Consider the following 18,449-nt stretch of genomic DNA (forward strand, 5'->3'; position numbering starts at 1 on the left):
TGTTAAATTAGTTGAACTATTTTGTGAAAATATATTTACCCATAAAAACATATAAAAGAATTTAATTAGTAATGTATATTTTAATACAAAAAAAATTAGATAACAATTATTTTAAAAAAGTTTTTGCCCGCACAAGTGTGCGGGAAACTCCCTAGTTAAGAGTATGTTCGTGAGAAAACAGAGAAGCAACGAAAGAAGGATGTTTTCCAAGGCTCTTGAAGTATTATTCAAAACAAAAACTTTTACAACACCCCAAGCAACGTGTAGGTGAGGTTAAATCAACACCTAGGAACAAAAGAAAACAAACTAAATTCAAGACGGAATCAAATATGCAAAAATAAAGAAAACAGATAAATAGTATATTAGTAATCAAATATGATGAAAGCCGATAACAAATAATGCAAAAGAAACTTGGAAACAAGTTTATAGGATAAAAGCATATGTAGTTATTTGCTTTTGTAAGCTTGGATGACGGAAGCCACCGTCCCAACCAGAGTCAAAAACAAGAGAAGTACGGCGGCAAGCGTAGCTGTTCCGGTCCACAAGTCTTTAAAATAGACTTTGCTGAGAGTGGCCCAACACCTTTTTCGTCGAGATTTATAGCGAGCTCTGAGATTTATGGCTATGCCAGAATATTGGGAGGGGGCCGCTTCATTCAGACCAACCTTTAATTTTGTAAGCAACTTTTCTTAAACGCCACATGCAGCGAATAATTATTGTCAGCCTCCTTTCTGATGGAGATCGGAAGCGATAACAAGTCCAACGGCTGTTGATACTGGTGTTGAGAGAAATTCGAGAGATTGTACGCCTTAAAACAAGAAAGGGGTTAGAATAAACTCAAAGGTTCAAACATAATAAACGCACTTAGACTTCTAGGTTTATAAAAATTAGGCTACTCTTAACCCAAAGCGGAATATGTATCCTAGTTAAAAGCCACCACAAACAACTACGATTTCAAACTCCAAACACTAACAAACGAAAGCCTTATCAAAAGAAAGAAAAGACCTAAAATTCCAACTAAGAAATGTGAACTTGAAAATATGAAAATAGAAGATGCAAAAGTTTACCTTGAATTCCACTCCTACGCGGGATAGGTTACCCGCGTTCTGCATCTCGGCGATAGGTGGCCCACTTACGGCGGTCAGACTTGGAGTTTTGTCAAGTGATTCCTCATAAACACATCGGAACATGTCTGTGAAATGCTTGAACTCTGTATTTTTTTTTATCTTCGTTTGCAGGGAAAATAATTCCAGGATGAGTCCCTCGAGCGTCTCATGCTCATTTATACCCAATTCCGTCAAATGAGGACTGAACAGTTTATCCAAAATGAAATAGGGAAGTTGATTTTCCAGCAACATGAGATCTGCTATCACTTTTGAACTGTCGATATGGTGGTTCACGATCGGACTATTTGAACTTCCACGACCATCATGAAGTTCCATAATGAACTCCATGATGAATATTGAATCCTGATGGATAAGGTCCACGAAAAAATCAGATGTCATGCTGTCGATTGTATCCTTCTCCTTATAGCTTTCCTTAATACGTTCTTCTTCCACATAAATGGTTTGCTTCATTTCCTCAATAGTTTCGTTCTTGAGTCTTTTGCTGAAAGCGTCGAAGTACGTCATCTTTTCGATCTCCATTGGCTTAAATTTTTTTCCTTTTTTTTTTTTCAAATGCCTAACAAACAGAAATGGCCACATATTAATCATTGCATTATGAAAAAGTGACAGTTCCAATATATCTAAACCAAAACTTAAGGGAGGAGGTGCGCAAGATCCTCGTTTCATCTAAAACTTTTGGCATACAACTGTTGTCAAAAAAGAAGGTTTTCAAAAAAGATAACAACAAACGAGTTATTTTGAATTACAAGTGACCAATTATTATAAAGAAATTATAATAGATCCGTGGTTTAATGTTCCAATAATATCACTATTAGTTTAGTGTTCCAAAAATATCACCAAATTTTGAATTACAAGGGTTTAGAATTTAAAAATTTGGGGTTTGAGTTAACTATTTATATATGGATTTCTTTGCAAACTAGTACATTTACTATTTAGGGTATAGGAAATAAGGTTTGCTGTTTAAGATTTAAAGTTTAGTTGTGATGGTTGAAAGTATAATTTTATTATTGTGGTACTTTTGCAAAATCAAAACTTAAGTGATATTTTTGTTACATGGTGGTATTATAAGAAAGAAAACTTAAAAGCATGGTATTTTTGAGAACTTTCCTTTTTAAAAATTCTTAAAAATCATCTATATATATGGATTCTTTAGCTATACATACATATATTACTCAATTAATGAAGTAAAAGATGTGTGTTCAACGTCTCATATTGGCTAAAAATATTAAACAATGATTCATAGTCATATTTTTAAATAAGACCAAATTGAATATGCAACCGAGTGAGCATAAAGCTTAATTATGAAGCATCCAAAATTAGAAAGGGTATTTTCGAAAAGATTTATCTCAAAAGGGATATTTCTAACAATTTTTTCATATTTTAATAGTATGTGATACTTTATAGTGCATGTCGTATTTTTCAGCTAAAAAAAAACAAGATAAAGAATATATAATCACGAAAGTGCTATCAATTTTAAGTAGTTTGAGCGCTTTTAAATATAATGTATATCTATATTAAAAAAAATTGAAATACATTTTGTGTTCTACTTATACTAATTGAAAAAATTATGAGAATTTGTTACAAATGCCTTTTTTGGAATACCTCTTTTCAAAAATGCCCATTTTTTTGAATATTTTTATTTTTACCCTCTTTTACACAATTACACTATGTTAAATTAATTTTTAGAATTTGTTTTTTAGGTTTGGATTCCCNCATTGCATTATGAAAAAGTGACAGTTCCAATATATCTAAACCAAAACTTAAGGGAGGAGGTGCGCAAGATCCTCGTTTCATCTAAAACTTTTGGCATACAACTGTTGTCAAAAAAGAAGGTTTTCAAAAAAGATAACAACAAACGAGTTATTTTGAATTACAAGTGACCAATTATTATAAAGAAATTATAATAGATCCGTGGTTTAATGTTCCAATAATATCACTATTAGTTTAGTGTTCCAAAAATATCACCAAATTTTGAATTACAAGGGTTTAGAATTTAAAAATTTGGGGTTTGAGTTAACTATTTATATATGGATTTCTTTGCAAACTAGTACATTTACTATTTAGGGTATAGGAAATAAGGTTTGCTGTTTAAGATTTAAAGTTTAGTTGTGATGGTTGAAAGTATAATTTTATTATTGTGGTACTTTTGCAAAATCAAAACTTAAGTGATATTTTTGTTACATGGTGGTATTATAAGAAAGAAAACTTAAAAGCATGGTATTTTTGAGAACTTTCCTTTTTAAAAATTCTTAAAAATCATCTATATATATGGATTCTTTAGCTATACATACATATATTACTCAATTAATGAAGTAAAAGATGTGTGTTCAACGTCTCATATTGGCTAAAAATATTAAACAATGATTCATAGTCATATTTTTAAATAAGACCAAATTGAATATGCAACCGAGTGAGCATAAAGCTTAATTATGAAGCATCCAAAATTAGAAAGGGTATTTTCGAAAAGATTTATCTCAAAAGGGATATTTCTAACAATTTTTTCATATTTTAATAGTATGTGATACTTTATAGTGCATGTCGTATTTTTCAGCTAAAAAAAAACAAGATAAAGAATATATAATCACGAAAGTGCTATCAATTTTAAGTAGTTTGAGCGCTTTTAAATATAATGTATATCTATATTAAAAAAAATTGAAATACATTTTGTGTTCTACTTATACTAATTGAAAAAATTATGAGAATTTGTTACAAATGCCTTTTTTGGAATACCTCTTTTCAAAAATGCCCATTTTTTTGAATATTTTTATTTTTACCCTCTTTTACACAATTACACTATGTTAAATTAATTTTTAGAATTTGTTTTTTAGGTTTGGATTCCCAATTTACATTTAGGGTATAGGCTTTAAGGGATATGGTTTAGTATTTGGGGTTTAGGGTTTATAATTTTGTTATTTTATATATTAAAAAAGGTACTTTTGAAAATGGACACCAAGAAAGACAATTTTTGAAAAGTGATATAGAAAAATAGGTATTTTTGAAAATTCCCCAAAAATTATTTACAAATCTACCCCTAAAATATTGCACAAAAAAACAGTAAGTAATATATGGCAAAAATGGAAACTAAATATACCAACCAATCTTAAAAATGGCATATTCCTTACCAAAATAAAATATTAAAATTTCTCTCTGTCTATCACAAATTCTATTAGTTAGCATCATATCAAAATTATATTAATTATAATTACATATATCCTAAACAATAATTTATACTGTAAAATTGGCCGAACGGATCATGATCGATATTGACATAATTTCTATGTATGATGACTTGAATATAACTTTTAATCTTTTAAATCTCTAAATATACAATTGAATACTAAATTACACACTTATCACAAATTAAATCTTGAAAAAACTAAAATCTAATTCATACAGTTTTATTAATATCAAATTAAAAACTATAAGAAACTAAATCAAAATTTAAAATTATTTTGCAATGCACCACCGGTTCAAATTACTAAATTACACATATATCACGAGTTAAATCTAAAAATAATAACTTGAAATCATATACTTTTAATATGAAGATTAAAATTCTTAATTTAAAAATGAAAAATTATCTTGTGGTGTTCTGCAGTTTAAATTACTTAACTACATATTTACTGCGGGTTAAATTTTAAAACAAGAAAAATTGAAATCTTATAACTATAATATCAAACTAAAATCTATAAAATCTAAATTATTACATATTAAAATAAAAAATTAAATCCTAGTATAGATATATATATATATATATATATATATATATATATAATTGATAGCACTTTCGTGATGTCTGTATATATTTGTCTGCGTATGCATGATAAATTTTATGTATTTTACAACGTACTTTATTTCCCTACTCGTTTCACCAGTGTCGTCGTCCTTAGAAGATACCGGCATCAATTTGGAAGAACGATGAAGCGGGCCGATGAGGACAATCTGAGGTGTATAGGCTCGGGGATTCGCTTTACGAATTGCCCTTGGCACTCTGTAAATGCAAGGTACTGGAGATCCCATCTTCGATAAGTTACGACCTTTTTTTTTTCTTCCTGCATCAAAGTTTTGTTAGATATGAAATACAATCATACCATACAATTACAAACTAAAGAGAAAACGAAAGTCAATTATATCATATAAAATATAATGCGTTGCATAATAGATAAAATTTACAAAAATATGATTATAATTATCATCGTAGTTTTTTTTTTGTTAAAAGGTTTTCTTATAGATAAAAAAGTATTACATAAGGAGCCGCTAATACAAAAGAAAGAGGTAGAAAGCTAGCTGAAAGCTAGATTACAGAAGATAAAAAGAGATTTATAATAAAGAAAACAAGGGAAGATCAAGTCTGAAAGAGGAAGAGAACGAGGCAAGATAATTATCATCGTAGTTCTTGTCATGTAAAATATGAAAGACATAATTAAGGAAGAAGAGCTAACTGTTAAGAGTGACGAGCTATGGAACGAGGATTTAATATTGAGACTTAAATCCTCGAGGAAAGAAGAGGGGTCTTATACTTACAGCAGAAAGAAGAGGGGTCTTATATAACATTGAGAAAATTTGGCAGCGAGGAAGACGATCCTATTCTATGAATAAATGGTCCAACTTGTGATTATGAAATTGGGGGTATGCAAAATTACCCTGCAATTACCAATTTATGCAAAAACAAACTTTTGTACAACAACATAATTACAAACAACCCTTCATATAATAAACTTGTGCAAGTAGTTTGTTACAATATTAAGGGAATGACATACTGTCAAACCCAACGATATACGATACAAACATTGTTAATATATATAGTAGATACTTTGACTAAGTAAATTTATATGCATGGTATATCTATTCTATAAAATTCCCTAGTTACATTTATAATAAGTTTTAACAACAATACAAAATTTAGAAAACCCTCCACGTCCCAGTCCTGCATCCAAATTTAATATAAATCACTTTACTTGATTAGGGGTCCGAAGGATTGACATTTTACTAATATATATAATTTATATATGTGGAAGATGTTCAAATGGTCAGGGGTCGACCCTAATAATATGCGTAAGCAAGATGTACTTACAAAGCCTAATAATTGTATAAGAGAAATTTCGAGAAATATCTTGTTTTTTTCAAATTGGAAAGGAAAATTGTTTAAATACGAAAACATAATGCGGAGATATGCGCGTTTGGCGTGTCAAAGAATCTGCATTTACATTTGCATTTATGAACAAAAAATAAAAAGAAAGAAGAAAATTCCTCCCTGTCAATTTTGATATCTTCGAGGTATGACGAAAATGCCGGCCAACCGAAAAGAAAAGACACTATCTTCACCAAGTCTGAGCAGTCTGTAAAAAAGGCCACATCGCGAAAGTCATGTCCGATCATGCACCGCATAGCCCAGATAAAAGCTTCTACTTCAGCATGCAAGGGGAAAAGACTACGCCGAAAATTAGTGGCTCCCATGGTTGACGTTGGTTCTTGAAACAACATACAAAACCATCATGTACCTGCAAACGAGTCACCAGCTTTCCAAGATCCATCTACGAAGCACCGATAGCCTGAATAAACAGTGGAGAGTGAAGCTGCAGCCACCCTCAGCTGAGAGTTAAAGTTGATAGGGTGGGAGGGTAAATCCTCCTCCTCACCCTCCTCCTGAGCCTCCTGCCATACCAATGCTTCTCCATCCACTACCCTAATAATTTCCTCAGGCCTTTCATCTTCATTCTCAAGAACTCGTGCATTTTACGCTTTCCAGATATACCACAAAATTCAAGGAATCACTGATACTTGGGAACCTGGATTCTTAGGGCCCAAAAACTGGTTAATAATTGCATACACAGAGTCCGTCGGAAAGGAATTTGGTCCTGCTGGTACTTGAGATAAAGCCCAAACCTGACGAGCTGGTGGTCAACCAAAAAGGCCACATAAAATGTTGTAGTTTTGGTGGACAGCGAACCTGCCAAACACTGGCTAGGAGGAGGGTAATCTCTGGGTCACAAACAAGGCCCTGAAAAGTCCTAGTTACCGCCATACGTTCAATGTGATATCCTGAGTTAACCATATACTTTCTAGATTTCGTAAAATGCCAACCTAGAGAATCTGCCTTATGACAACCTCCTATAGGTAGAGCCCCTATCAATGCAACATCCCCTGATCGAAATACTCGTTGAGAAAATCCATATCCACATATTCGTTTAACGATCAATTAAGTGAGTCATTTGAAGAGTGGAGTCCTTAACAGACCCTTATAATATACTCAAATTAAACCCTAGAGCTACTCTCTCAAATTAAGAGATCACTGCAGTACTTAGGGGTCGAATTCTATAAAGACTTAATTCTACCCAATAAATTATAGAGTTTTATAACTAAGCTAAACAGATTAATTTGAATTAAAATAACAATGCAAAATATTAAATAAAACTGTTGTAAATTCAGAGAATCGAAAAGCTAGGTCTAGGGAATTTCTCATGAAATTAAAAATTATTAAATCAATCAATAAATTAGGATTCAAGCAATTAAAAATCAGATCTAGAACTCTAAACTCTTTTGTAAAATAAATCAGTTCTCACTGCAAATATTATCTAAATTTAAAACCACAAAATCCAAATCTCTTTGTAAAATTCAAGGTTAAAAATCAGCTTTGAAAACAGGTTTAGATTGTTCACAAAATTACTAAATCAAATCTCTTTGCAAGAAGTAATTTTGCTCATCAAAAGGTTTTATCAGGAAAATCAATTATATTCTCATATCAATTTATTTTCCTAGATTATTAATTCTAGATGGCCAATCAAGGATTAATATGAAGAACAACCTATGATGAAGATCTAGAAAGATAATGAATCCTAAATAAACAGATCTAATAAATCATAAAATCCCTGTAAAAAACCCTGAACCTAACAAGCAAACTACTCACACATATTCAATAAAGAACGAGACATAATTCTGAATAATAAGCAATAGATATTAAAAGAGTAAATAAGGAGTTTATGAATCTTCTCTCTACAAAAGAATTCAGATCCGTCTCTCCAAAAGCTCTCAAAAATCTCTCAAGGTTGCAGAAAGTAAAACTTGCTAGAATCAAGCTTAAGGGTTTCTCAAACCTAAAAATACTATATATATGTCCTAAAACACGTCCAGGGACTAATGATGCAAATGTAGAAAACTTCGGGCAACTTTTGTAAATCTTCCAAAACTTGGGTCTTGAGTCGGCAAACACCCTTGGTGTCGATCGACACCATCACTCTTGATTGATTCCAAGTTGATTTCTTCGGTTCAATGTTCCAAAAATGATCCAATTTGCTTCAGTTTGCTCCATCCGTGCCAAAATCCTAGAAAACCTGAAAAGACTCTCAAAGAACCTAAAAACACATCAAAAAGACTCTAAAAAAAATTCCTAATATCATGGTGAAAAACTACAAAAACCATGATATATCCCCTTACTTAAAGCTAATCTCGGGAATTGAGTCGGCATCAAGGGATCATTCCAAATAGAAATAGATTCCCCAGAGCCAACTCTTTTAATAAGCCATTTGTTTACCAATGATCTAGCCGAAACAATACTCCGCCATCCATACGATGGGGAGTATGACTAAATCTGTTCCATTGTATTCGAATTCCTATAGTACCTACTTTTGAAAGCTCAGGTGAACAGTGAGTCTGGAGCCTCAATCAGCCGCCATAATTGTTTTGCCAGCAAAGCCGAATTATAATCATCGACATTCTGGAAACCTAAACCGCCCAACTGTTTATTAAAACATAATTTTTTCCAAGCGAGCCAATGCATACCCCCTGTCTGGCCGTTTGTACTCCACCAAAAATTCGCCACTGCAATAGTAAGTTTGGATGTGATTGTTTTCGGTAGCCAAAAAACAGGACATCACAAATGTCGGGACAGCAGTTGCAACATACTTAATCATAACCTATTTTCCCTCTTTTGAAAGTAATTTTTCTGACCAACCATTCGTCCGACCCTGCAATGTCCTGAATAAAATATATATATTTTTTTGTTTTAGACCCACCTAAACTCTCAGGTAAATCTAGATATGAACCCATTCCGCCCAGATTTGTTATCCCAAGAACACTCTGCATCTCCGTCCTTGTGACCGCATCAACCGTATGACCAAACTGAATAGATGATTTAGCAAAATTATTTTGCAGTCCCGAGACAACCTCATACTTTCTTAAGATATCCAAAATAACCTCACATTGTACCTTATCGACCTTACAGAAAACAGACTATCATTCGCAAACAACAAATGCATAATTGGCGGACATTTATTTGCCACTTCCGTACATAAGATGAAGATATAAAGAGATAGAGGATTCCCCTGGCATAATTCCCTCTCTGGGACTATCAATCCATTTGGATGACCATTCAGAAGAACTTTATACTCAATCAAAGTAACACAGAAGATAATCCACTGATCCATTTTTCCCCGAACCCCATTCTTCGTAGTAACTCTCTAACAGAAATCCACTCCATACTATCATATGCCTTACTCATATCAGTTTTAATCGCCATAAGTTTCTCTTTGCAGGACAGATTTGTCCGTAACCCATGAAACATCTCCTGAGCAATCAAGCTATTATCTGAGATCAACTGGCCTAGAACGAATGCCGATTGAGTCTCTGAAATTAGCCCCGGTAAGACCTTCTTAAGCCATTGGTACAAACCTTGTACCCCACATTACACAAGCTAATGGGACGTAATTCCGTCATCCGGGTTGGCTTTGTAACCTTAGGAATGAGACAAATATGCATTATGTTTAAACTCTTATGAAAAGCACCCTCCTCGAAGAAACCATTAACCAAAGAAACAAGATCCGTTTTAACAACCTTCCACGCCTTTTGGAAAAACAAAGCTATCATCCCGTTTGGGCCAAGGATTTTATCTGGATGCATCATAAATAAAGCCGTTCTAACCTCAGTCTCCATAGTTGGGGCAGTTAACCGCTCATTTACCTCATCCGTAATTACAGTTTCGACCTTCCGTAAGACCTCCTCAAAGTTTGCTGGATTAATTGAAGTAAACAGATCCTCGAAGTATGACACCGTTGTATTACAAATATTAGCATCCTCCGTAGACCATAAATCATTTTTGTCAAAAAGCCCAGTAATCCGATTACAGACTCATCGCTGCTTTGTTTGGGCATGAAAGTACTTAGTACCAAGAAATCGCCCGTCGACAATTCACAATTTTGTCCACAAAATTAGTTGGACCCTGGTCTTGTTCCCCATCCCAACCATACGAGATTGCATCCGTCAACTCCTACTTTCCAACACAGCGGCGATCAAACATAAAACTCATTCGTCCTCGTGGCCTCTTTGCGCCTATGCTAACCACAAGAGGCTTATGATCAGAGGCGAACCTAGGCAAATTGAAACGACCCGACCCAATTTTTTTTTTTAATATAATACTAAGATAGTGATCCCATACTCACTAACCACCTAACCAACCACATTTAAACCAAAGAGCAGAACCAAACAATACCATTAAACCAATAACCAATAAATAATAAACCAATAACGGTAATAATTCAACCAAGTAATAAAATATCAAACCAGCATCCTAGCAACGTTCTAATAACTCAACCCTAGCAACCTAACAAAAACGAGACAACACATCAACGAGCCACTAAAACATTCTCCTTTTTATCACCTTGATTCCACGATCACACTTTACCTTTACCTGCACCACAACACATATGAGATGCGTGAGTATTATCATAAACAATTAGTGAGGCAATCCTCCCATCTACTAGGCCATACACACAAGAATTGAGATACTCTAACCAACAAACGACAATCAATAGTCAAACCAGAAAGCTGCATCGACCGACACCAACCACTGCATCGACCGACAAAGACTAGGATTGCATCAACCGATGCATGCTCAACATTTCGTGAAACCCCTAATTGCACCGATGGATACCTTTACATGGCATCGACCAAAGCTCCTAGGTCTTATCGCGCAGTCCTCGAAGCTCCTCGCCAAATCTCTGTTCCTGTACGCATCAGACTCGATCCAAAGCCACAAAGAAGCCTCACAAAGCCCCAAGTGACACGAAAACATACTAACAAACCAAGGAATCATCCACATAACACATAAACACGAAAACATGCACTCACCTTTGTGAATGACGAAAACTGGATCTAATCTCACGAAAATAGCCTCCCAACAAGCTCCTAACACGTTCTAGCCTCAGATCTCCACTCCACAGAAAAAATCTCACACTACAAGAAAACAACGGTTTTGCGATGGCCGAATATGTAGTGAATCCCTCGCAAATCAACAAAAGCGAGAGATTTGCGAGGAAAGTCCGTTCCTCGCAAATCGCTTCTCGCAAATCGGTCAACGTCGCAAATCCCTCGCAAATTTTGCGAGGAAAATATTCCCTTGCAAACTAAGCGCAAATTGCAAGGACCTGTTTAAAAAGCAATTTCCTCGCAAAATTAGTATCTAGTAACTCCCTCGCAAATTTGCTATGCTTTTGCAATTATTTTTTCCGTCGCAAATAATAATAATGGTATTAAAAAAATTAAAATTTTCATTTTGGTAAGCTTAATTAGAATTAAACCGGCATTTAGAATTAAACCTGTAATTAAAATTAAACCTGTAATTAGAATTAAACCTTGTAAACTTATGCAAATTAAAGCTGTAATTAGAAGTACTAAGTTTTCAAAATAAGTTTACAAGGGAGAGTAACTGAGCAAGTTCTAAGCTAAACATTACACATTAAGAGAGAAAGAGAGTTCATCAGGTTGCTTCTCCGGTGGTTGCATCTCTAGTCACAGGTCTGGCCGCTGAATCTTCTCAGGGAAATCTACCAGCAAAGTCTGGATGTTTCTCTGCAAGATAATCAAAGTATGCATCTTCTCTGAATTTTCTTGCATCTTCACTGCATTGGCCTGTAGTTGAGTAGCCTGAGTTGCAAGAACAGCTTCGGCAGCAGCAAGCTTCGCAGCTAGAAAAAGTGGATCTTCTGAAGGAGGAGGCGGTTGACCAATCTGAGCTGAAGATGCTTCTACTTGCATGTTACCAACCCCATATATCCGGTTCTTTTTCTTTGGAGCAACCTGCCAACAAAACAGATACACACCAACAATTAGACAATGAAGATACAAAACACAAACATAAACAATGAAGCATAAATGTGGTTGCTCGGAAGCATAAAAACAAACACAAACACATAAATGTGAAGCATAAACACAAACACAAAAGATAAACATAAACAATGAAGCAACAATGAAGCATAAATGTTTACCTCAGCATAAATGTGGTTCTTCACAGTTAGTGATAACCCGCCTGAAGCACTACTCTCCATGTTATCCCCTAATAATAGCTCAGACTCAGCTTCAGCTAGCTTTGACGTCACTTCATTGTACACCTTCTCAGACAGTCCATCAACAAAAGACCCATCAGGTTTCCTATGAGTCTCTTCTAGTTATTGCAGGAAATCAGGAAGTGGCTCACCAGTCTTCTCAGACTAAAAAAAAAGAAATGAAACAACATGTGTTATATATTGTAGGTTTGATTAATCAAATTGAGTTAAACAGAGATACTTACATGCTTTCGTACTCGGGCTTTAAAAGAGGTATGACCAGAACGGTGCTTATGTATTCCGGTGCCTTCAGGATCACTATAGCGAGCATTACGGCTATTGATACTATTTGCTTCTGATTTTGGTTCACACCAAAACTTGACCAAGCCATCCCATACGGTAGGATCAAGCCACCGCAACATTGCGTCATTACCTTTTCGCTTCCACTTACCCTTCCACCTAGACACTTGATCACTTATCCAGGTCTTCAACTTAGCTTCAAACTCAGCTCTAACTCTTCCGTTGATGGAGTGGTCCCAGTTATATGTTTGCTTGTAAAAACATAACATGAATCAGAATCAAATCAAGGGAGTAAAACACAAAATCTGTTATTTAAACACATTAAGGAACTTTTAACTTACCGCAAAAGTTTCAAACCACCGGTTTACAACCGGACCAGGTGTTTGGGTCCAATTGGCATGAGCTTCTTTGAAATCTCTTTCAAAAATGGCCCGTACAGTAGCAGCAACCGAAGAATCTTGGTCAAACCTACAAAGCACAAGATAAATGGAATGAGGATCAATGAAAATACAAAACATAAAGATAAATGGAATGTTAGATACATAACATTCTTACCAGAGAGTACCCGGAGGTCGCTTAGGATCTAGTTTTGTTAAGTTAGGACGCCCGGAACTCGCAAGTAACTCTTCCAAAGTAAAAAATGTTTGAGTGGCAGACAGACCATTGCCACACGAAGTTGATTGCTGAGGAGGAAGATAATTTTGCACCGGAGAGGTTGCATTACAGTTATCTTGTGTCGTCGGTGAGGTACCTTGAGAAGAGGCGGGAGAAGGTAGTCTTTGAGAAGAGCCAGTTGAACATATCCCTCGAGTAGGGACTGGAGGAGATAACCCTTGAAAAGATATGAACCTTGTGTAAACATTTTGGTTTACAGAACCGTTTTGGTCTAGAGAAGACATCTGAAAGTAAAATTCAATAAAATTATTAGAAACCCTAAAATCAAAGATCAAATAAAATCAAAATTAAACCTAAACCCTAAACCAAAATTCAATAAAATTATACAAAAAACAAATTAAACTCGAAACCCTAAAATCAAAAACCTATAATTGAAACCCTAAATCAAAACCCTAAATCAAAACCCTAAAATCAAAAGCCTTAATCGAAACCCTAAATCAAAAACCTAAACTCAAAATTGAACATGAAATAAGAACCCTAAACTCGAAATTAGAATCCTAAACTAAAAATTGAACCCCAAATCATAACCCTAAAATTAAAATCTAAACTCTAACCTAACAGACTTTCAGATCGAGAGATTAGGAAGAGTAACCGGACCTGAGAGAAGCGGAGAACAGTCACCGGAGAGCAGAGGAGATAGAGAGAAGATAGGGACAGTCACCAGAGACGAGAGGAGATAAAGAGAAGCGTAGGACAGTCGCCGGAGAAGAGAGAAGATGCAGAGAGTAACCGGAAAAGAGAAGAGAGGTGGAGGTTAATTGGAGAAGAGAGATGGAGATTGATCGGAGAAGATAGAAGAGAGGAATTAGGGTTCGAGGTTTTATGCCGCTGGTGATATGTCGAGGTTTGAGCGAAGCTCGAACTAGGTTTTCAATTTATATAGAAAAACACTGCGTCGCAAATCCCTCGCTAATATTGCTAGGGAATTGCAATGGTCCCTCGCAAATCCCTAGCACACCTATAAAAAATATATAAATTATATTTCGAGATATTTAACTTTAGCAAATCCCCCTATTGTTTAAATCTTTAGCAAATTAATCCATGAATTAAAATTCAAATATTTTCAATTTTTCAAAAGATTTGTGAGAGATTTGCGAGAGACCGTAGCAAATCCCTCGCAAAGTCTTAAGGGTTTAGGTTTTGAAATTGTCATTTGTGCCCTATATTTGATTTTAAATCATGGATTCATCTTTTTAATCATTACTATTTACTAGTAATGTAATTAGTTTTTAGGGTTTAGGTTCAAGGGTTTGAAGTTGTCATTTGCGAGGAAATTGCTATGATTTGAGTCGTTTGCGATGGAGTTGCGACGGATTTGCTATGCATCTACTCTTTTTTATCATCAAACTTTACATAATTATCCAATTTTGCATCTTCCTCTAAACATTAACTATCTTCTACACTATATCATATATATATATATGTTCATTACATTGAGACAAATATTTGCCAAATATTCCAAATTGTCCAATTCTCTAACAATTTTGTGTTGCACTGCCCTATCTTTGATTATAGGTCTTGGATTCATATAGTAATGTAATTAGTCTTTAGGGTTTAGGTTCAAGGGTTTAAAATTGTTATTTGCGAGGGAATTGCTATAATTTGAGTAATTTGCGATGGATTTGCGACTAATTTGCTATGCGTCTAGCAAATCAGTCGCAAACCTTGAATATCTAATTTGTAAAAACCATCAAAATAATTTAAAAAAATTAGTCAAATAAACTTTCAAGTATATTATAAGGTCCAATGGTCTCATCATACTATTTTCTATCATCAAACTTTCCAAAATTGTCCAATTTTGCATATTCCTCTAAACATTAACTATCTTCTACACTATATCATATATATGTTCATTACATTGAGACAAATATTTGCCAAATATTCCAAATTATCCAATTCTCCAACAATTTTGTGTTGCACTGCCCTATCTCTGATTATAAGTCTTGGATTCATCTTTTTTAATTATTAATTAGTCTTTAGGGTTTAGGGTTTAAAGTTGTTGTTTGCAAGGGAATTGCTATGTTTTGAGTAGTTTGTGATGGATTTGCGACTAATTTGCTATGGTCTAGCAAATCAGTCGAAAATTTGTCGCAAACCTTGAATATCTCATTTATAAAAACCATCAAAATAAATTTAAAAATTAGTAAAATTAACTTTCAAGTATATTATAAGGTCCAATGTCTCATCATACTCTTTTCTATCATCTTTTCAATCATTAATAGTAATGTATTTTAGAATAATTCACCTTATGAACACATTCAAATGTATTTCAGAATAATTATATTAAGTTTTGTAATATTTATAAAAAATTAATTTCCTAACTTTGTAATGGATTTGCTATGGCTTTCGCAACTCAATAGTAATTTTGCTATGGATTATGTTTTCGCAAAATAGTCGCAATATTGCGATTGATTTGCGAGGAAGGAGACATTCCAAGCAAATTTGTCGTAAATGCCTCGCAATTGAGCAGCGGATTTGCGACGACCGGTTTCCTCGCAATTTTGCGAGGGATGTGCTAGAGTTTTTTTATTTCTCGTACATTCCTCGCAAATCCACCGTAAATTTGCGAGAGCTATTATCCGTCGCAACTCGTCCTCGCAAAAGGGGTGTTTTCTTGTAGTGTCACAAGAACAAGCACCAAACTCAAAACTCTCTCAAGAACTTTTCTCTCTTTTCCTTTCTCTCTGGGAAAACAACCAAAAAGTGGCCAAACACATCGAGTTCCCTTTAAATACTCAACCTAATGGCTTCTCCCAAACCAAAACGCAACAAAATAAGCGTTTAACTTAAGTCGTCTCGCGAAAATCAACCTTGCATTGACCGATGCACATCCCAAACTGGGATTTTGGTTCATGGATGTTACACAAATATTCCATAACTGTATCAGAAAACAACTCATGCCAATCCTCATTACCTAAAGCCCTGTCCAACCAACATCATATTGGTTTTTTATCCCGCCCACCTCTCCACGACAAACTGTTTTCCCCCTCGGGTTTCATGATTGCCCGTTAATTTATTAAAATCACCTACAACAAACCAAGGAGATGACCTTGATGTTCCAATCCGTAATAACCGTTCCCAAACCAAATCACGGTTCTTGGGAACATGATCACCATATACAAACGTTAAATAAATAATATGCCCTTTGTAAACTGCTTCAACATCAATTAAATGGTTTGAGTCAAATAAAATTGAAGCTTGAAAAACATACTTATTATAAAAAAGAGCCAAACCACCACTACAACCAATAGGATCTATTGTTTTTAAATTTGTATAACCAAAGCGGCCTACAAACTTGTCCAAAAAAACTGAAGATTGTTTTGTTTCCATAAGAAATAAAAAATCTGGTTGATGTTTAGTTCATAAATCCTGAAGATTCACAATAGTAGCATTATTTCCGAGTCCTTAACAATTCTAAGTCAAAATATTCATTTAACAATGTTTATTGTTTGTGATTTATCACCACACAATCCTATTTTCTCCATCCCTTAAAAAATAGGCAAATTTTTGTGCCCAAAGGCAGGACCTAAAGACCTTGATATAAATTAAAACCCAATCTTAACATATAATTATGAGCATATGTACATAAATACACACTCGCCAACTCATGATAAATAACCAAAAGAAATTCCAACCAATGAGCAAAAATGGACCACTGAGCCAAACCATTAGGAAAAAATATGTGTAAGGATTACAAGTCACAAAAGAACCAAAAACCCTCACAAGCAACACCCTGCATCGAACATATATAGTAGAAACCTTGAAACAACCCAAAAATACAATAGGGCTGTTAAAAATAAACACAAGGACAAGAAAACTAGAGTAAGCATTGTTTTATTAGCACTCGTACAATGGAATTACATCCGCAAAGAAACCCAACAAAGGGAAAACAAAAGACTTTCCCTTCTCTAGACTCGTATAATGGTCCCTTTCCCTTTTTACCATTCTCTCCATTGCCTTCCCTTGCTATGGCAACCATCGCCAACTCAGAAAACTTCTCTCTCCATCTCAACATCCGCGAACTGACCCTCCTCTAGAGGCTCATCCACCCCCATTGTGTCACTACCCAATTCCTTCTCCAACTCACCACCAGCATCACAGCCCGCAACCTCCACAACCATTTCCTCCCCATTACCATTACTAACATCTATGACTTGCTCGCCGTCCCCTTCACCCAAAGAGATCCCCTCTTATACTCAAACAAAGAAAAAAATGATATCAAAACCATTAGCACCCAATCAATCAAAGAAGACATGATCCCGTCCCAATAAATCTTGGATCCCAAATAAACCCAAATGATAACCGCAAGCAATCACCAATAAAACTCACTCCAACACCCCATCAGCGAATCCTTAAAAAAGATAACCCCATATTTTTTTGAAGCACCACTCTAATCCCATCGGATCCTAGATACACCAGATCTGAAATTAAAACCTTTAAGATTGAAACCATCCAAATATCTCAGTACCCCACCCGTATGTGAAAGTTATGAAATCTCCCTTGCCTTGTTCATTGATTTACATGGCTTTATAAAGCCAAAGAGGTTACATAGATATCCTATAAACTAGGATACATTAAGCAGTATATGTACAATAATAGGTAAGTATTTTTAACAGAATATCCCTATATTCTATCACCCTCTCGCAGTTGGAGCATCCGGCTGTCGGATGGTTAAACTCGTTTGAAACTCATTGAAGAGGCAAGTTGGTAGACCTTTGGTGAAAATGTCTGCATATTGGAGGGAGCAGGGAACATGAATCACTTTTACTTCTCGAATAGCTATCTTCTCGCGTACAAAATGGATGTCCAGATCAATATGCTTGGTTTGATGATGCTGTACAGTAAACAATGGAAACCTTTTGAAGTGGGAGATGAAGCTCTGGCGTGAGATGTGCAACCATGTTAGTTCAGCAACTACATTGCAACTCCTTTATACTTCTGAAATTGAACGTGAGACTGTTTGTTGGCGTTTTGCTGACAAAGACACCAGATTTGATCCAAGGAATCACCTTCTATAGCTGAAAGCTTGGAT

The 18,449-nt window shown here is 34.8% G+C and overlaps 1 protein-coding gene across 2 annotated transcripts; it reads right to left on the reverse strand.

The window, feature by feature from the left end:
* On the reverse strand, window positions 308-5,645 carry LOC104771557 (UPF0481 protein At3g47200-like). Of its 2 annotated transcripts, none has more exons than XM_010496096.1 (4): window positions 5,570-5,645; window positions 4,978-5,179; window positions 1,068-1,683; window positions 308-808 (listed from the first exon to the last, which is right to left on the reverse strand). In XM_010496096.1, exons 2-4 carry the CDS (start codon window positions 5,145-5,147, stop codon window positions 668-670), a joined length of 927 nt encoding a protein of 308 aa, XP_010494398.1. In that variant the 5' UTR covers window positions 5,148-5,179; window positions 5,570-5,645; the 3' UTR covers window positions 308-667. The 2 variants fall into 2 exon arrangements, with proteins under 2 accessions (XP_010494398.1, XP_010494399.1); XM_010496097.1 differs by having other exon boundaries at window positions 4,978-5,175; window positions 5,570-5,631.

This window comes from Camelina sativa, chromosome 20 (genome assembly GCF_000633955.1).
Source record: "Camelina sativa cultivar DH55 chromosome 20, Cs, whole genome shotgun sequence".
Taxonomy (NCBI): Eukaryota; Viridiplantae; Streptophyta; class Magnoliopsida; order Brassicales; family Brassicaceae; genus Camelina; species Camelina sativa.